At 43.3% G+C, this 4,324-nt stretch overlaps 1 protein-coding gene across 1 annotated transcript; it reads right to left on the reverse strand.

The window, feature by feature from the left end:
• Nucleotides 1-671: 671 nt before the first annotated feature.
• On the reverse strand, nucleotides 672-1,250 carry LOC103698136. The gene has a single exon (XM_008780125.2). It carries the CDS (start codon nucleotides 1,248-1,250, stop codon nucleotides 672-674), a length of 579 nt encoding a protein of 192 aa, XP_008778347.2.
• Nucleotides 1,251-4,324: the final 3,074 nt, after the last annotated feature.

A 4,324-nucleotide genomic window follows, 5' to 3' on the forward strand; every position in this document is an offset into this window, starting at 1 on the left:
TCAAAATCATGCATGTCAAGCTGTAGAAGATTTACTTCTAATTCTTTTTCTTCCAACTGAATTATGCAGTTCTTGTATTTAGTGTCAACTATTACTGTTTCTTGGAGGGGCGTGGCAACATGCAATGGTTCTATTTTCTCATATGTGCAATGTAACTGTTTGGAAAAACTAACTGACACGAAGGAATGTGTGGAACCAGAATCAAACAGAATAGAGGCATCAATCGAATTGACTGGCAGTGTACCTGTCACCACTTGGTCGCTCGCATTGGCGTCCTGGCGAGTCAGCGCGAACACTCGAGGGTTGTTCCTTGGCCTCTGGCCCTCAGGGGTGGAAGGTCTGGGTGCTCTCCTTGGGCAGCCCCATGCTATATGTCCAATCTGCCCGCAAGTAAAACAGGCCCCAATTTTCTTCAGACAAGGCCCACTATGATGCTTGCCGCAGCTAGGGCAACCTCGATTCTATCTTTTCATAATTATGGGGCCCTTGATGCCTCTGGGCCTACTGCTCTGCCCTCTTGCTGGCCTGGCCTTCATCAGATTATTTCTTTCTCTATCAGGCCTCATCAAGTCGGCCTCAACCTTCAAAGCCCGGTCCAGCACGTCTCTGTAGCAGGTGAATAGGTGAGAAGATATTCAAGATCTGATCCTGTACCTCAGCCCCTGCTCAAATCAGCTTCCCTTACTTCTTTCATTGTCCATGAACTGGGGGCAGAATCGACCAAGCTCGTTGAATTTGTTGGCATACTCTAAGATGGACATCTGATCGGGCTGTGTCAGTGCCAAAAATTCATCTTGTTTCATCTGGTTAACTAAGTCCGAAAAATACTGGGTGTAGAACAACCTCGTAAAGTCCATCCAAGTTATCCTACTGGTGGGATATGCTGGTTCCATGGTTGTCCACCAAAATTCAGCACTTCCTTTCAGCTGGGGAATGGCTAATCGGACCTTTGTTTCTTCAAAAAACTGGAGCGCTTGGAACATCTTCTCCATTTTCCGAACCCACGTCTCAGCTGCTATCGGGTCCGATCCTTCGTCAAATACTGGTGGGTTCAATCGTCTTAAATTTTCATAATAGGAGTTGGCTGGTTGTATGGTGGCCAACTGCATCTGCTGCTGCTGCTGGAGTAACTGCATCATCAGCTGGTATACTCCAGCTAGATCTGTGTTGCCTGCCACAAAGCATGGCGTATCCGGGGAATCTGAGTGGTAGTTAGGATCTGGGGATGGTGCCCTCCTATCGTCTTCCATTTCTTACAATGGTTACCGCAACCAAAATTTAGGGTAAGATCAACATATCCTGATAAGTTATAACATTCTTAACCACCCATTAGTCCAAATTTTTACAGTTATGATCTTGTTAAACCTAGAGCTCTGATACCACGAGATGTCACGCCCCGAACCCAGATCCGTGACACGGTCGTGTTATTGCTGACTACTGCCCATAATAGCACGCAGCCTCGTACATGGTTAACAGGTAGTAAAAAGCAGTCAAACTTGCATATATCAAATTATGTGCATTACAACATACTGGTTGATATAAGGTAAAGAGATTCTACACAGTTTATGTACACAAAAGTATATTAATATCACCCCAAAAATAAAGAAGCCATGTTGCAAAAGAAAAATGCTTCTAGCAGCTGTCACTGGTGGGGATCTGAAAAAAATATAAATGAACAGGCATGAGCTACATGGCTCAGTAAGTAATCCTACATAATCTTGTCGAATCAACTAAAAATGCTAAATATGTTTTAGCTAGGTTTGAGAAGCTGACATGTATACTATCTAATAAATCATCATGATAAAATATTCATGCTGAGTAAATAAATCAGCGTCCTATATCAACAAGAATTTTTATAACATGCACATATAAAAACCGTGCCTCCGGCATGCCATGGTCATACCTTCATATGCTACTGTAAAGTCATTATCGGCCACTGGCGGGGCCAGCTCAATTATTAAGGGGCCACTGGCGGGGCTGGCTCAGTCATTCTCGGTCCCTAGCAAGGCTGGCTAGGTTGCATTCGATCAGTAGCTCTTAAGAGTCCGTAAACAATACTTCTTACAGGTAGTACCTCATGGATGCTACGGCAAATTCATTATCGGTCACTGGCGGGGCCTGCTCAGTTTTTAGTCAGCCACTGGCGGGGCCGGCTCAGTCTTTATCGGCCACTGGTAAGGTCAGCTCAGTTGTATTCGACCCATAGCATTAAGAGCCCTTAGGTACCCCTTGCAAGAAGTGCATATAGATAGATGCAATTCATCATCATTTTTTACACTTATACCACAATTTATACTAATGACAATCATAATAATGTAATCCAATTATCTTGCAGGCATAATAAAATCTGCATAAGCATAATGCGTACATAATCATAACTTGTATGACAAAAACATGCCACTTGTATTCATGATTCATAATTCATAATTTAGGGCACATAATCTATAATAAGATTATGACGGGTTAATTACATGCATGATCCATAGAAGATTAGGATAGGTTACTTACCGTGATTCGCTTTTTTCCACGTCTCTCGCATCCTGGTGACGGATCCTGAGTCACCTAAAATCATACCATAACAAGCATGTTATTTCTTTTTACTTGTTTGGATCCTACCCGAAATTTAGCCCAAGTCTAATGCATCCGTATTGGAGCCTTGATTGGGTCTACATGGGCTAATTGGCCTTCTAATTGGTCAAAAGGCTTAATCCCAAGTTTAATTGGGTCAAATTTTGGATTTAGGGTCAATGTGGCCCCTTTGGGCCTGAGCCAGGGTCAGCCTGAGGTCAACTTGGCCTCAAATCAATTAAATTGGGCTTGATTTATATCCAATTGGGTCTGATAAGATCCACATACTTAATTGGATTCGGACTGGGCTTAAATTAGTCTCAATTGAGTTCAGATTTTATCTAATTCGTCATTTGGGTTCGTCCAAACAGATTGGGCTTGGTTTATTTGGGTTCACTTAACCCAATTTGGCTTTTAGGTCTAACGATTGCGGGTTCGGATCTGGATTCGATCCACAAACCTGTTCTTAAGATTTTTTTTATTATTTTTCCTTTTCTTTTTCTTTCCCTTTTTCTTTCTTTTGGGCTTAACGGGTTGCGGGTTCGGATTCGGATCCGACCCGTAAACCCGTTATGAGGGTTTTTCTCCCCCCTTCCAGAGGCTTCCGCCTCTTCATCTCCCGCTATCCTCTCTCTCCTCTCTTTTCTCCTTCGTCTCCACCGAAGCCCATGCCTCCGGCCGGTCCTCCGGCCCTCTTCTTCTCCTCCGGCCAGATCTACGGCCTCTGAGGATGATAGTGTTATTTTGATGATTAACAAGCAATTCTCTAGAGTATGCTATAAGTTAAAATTGATACTTCATTTATAAGTTCATTGCTCTCAGTACATTTGCTTAATTGGAAATATATATATGGTCTTGTTCATTTGGATGAAACTAACCTTGAGAATGCAGCAAAGTGTGGATTGAGTCGACCCATAGGTTGATTGGGTCGACCCCGGCACATCGAGGAATCATCTGGCACACTCCTGCAAAAACAGCACAAATGAACAGTGAGTTGGGTCGACCCAAGGTAAGCAAGAGTCGACCCAACCTCCAAAGAACCTCAAAATGCAAAGGAAGAATGCTCTCTGGATTTACTGAGAGGGTCGACCCAAGAAGAAGTTGAGTCGACCCAAGTAAACCTTGAGTCGACCCAAGTGAAGAAAGGCTGAAATTCAAGGCTCTGAATTTTCTGAAGCTGACCTTGGGTCGACCCAAAGAAAGGTTGGGTCGACCCAAGGCAACAGAAGGCTGAATTTCAAGTTTCTGTGTTTTCTGAGAGGGTCGACCCAAGAAATGGTTGAGTCGACCCAAGTAAAGGTTGGGTCGACCCAAGGACAGGTTGAGCCGACCCAAACACGGGCTGAACATAACGGCTAGTTGTGCAGAAATGCTTTTTTGACTCCCAACGGCTATAAACGGCTAGTTTCTTCAATCCAACGGTCAGAAAGGACTATTTGGAGGTTGGAGAAGTATTTAAGAGGGAGTATTCATCAGAGGAAGCAAGCTTTGGGGAAAATACATCAAGTGCATTCAAGAGAGAACCCTAGCAAGACAAGCTTCATCAAGAGCTTCATTCAAGAATCAAAGAAAGGGATTGAGCAGATTCAAAGAGGCATTAAGAGCTCCTTCCCCCATTGAAGAGTGAAGCTTCCTTGACCAAGAAGAGCAAAGCGACTTCAAAGCGATAATTTCTTTCTAACTCTTCTTGTTGTTCATATTGCTTTATATGCTCATCTAGGAGTTTAAATCTTTTCTTTTCATTTGTTTAAACACT

The sequence above is a fragment of the Phoenix dactylifera genome, unplaced genomic scaffold (genome assembly GCF_009389715.1).
Source record: "Phoenix dactylifera cultivar Barhee BC4 unplaced genomic scaffold, palm_55x_up_171113_PBpolish2nd_filt_p 001243F, whole genome shotgun sequence".
NCBI classification, from domain to species: domain Eukaryota; kingdom Viridiplantae; phylum Streptophyta; class Magnoliopsida; order Arecales; family Arecaceae; genus Phoenix; species Phoenix dactylifera.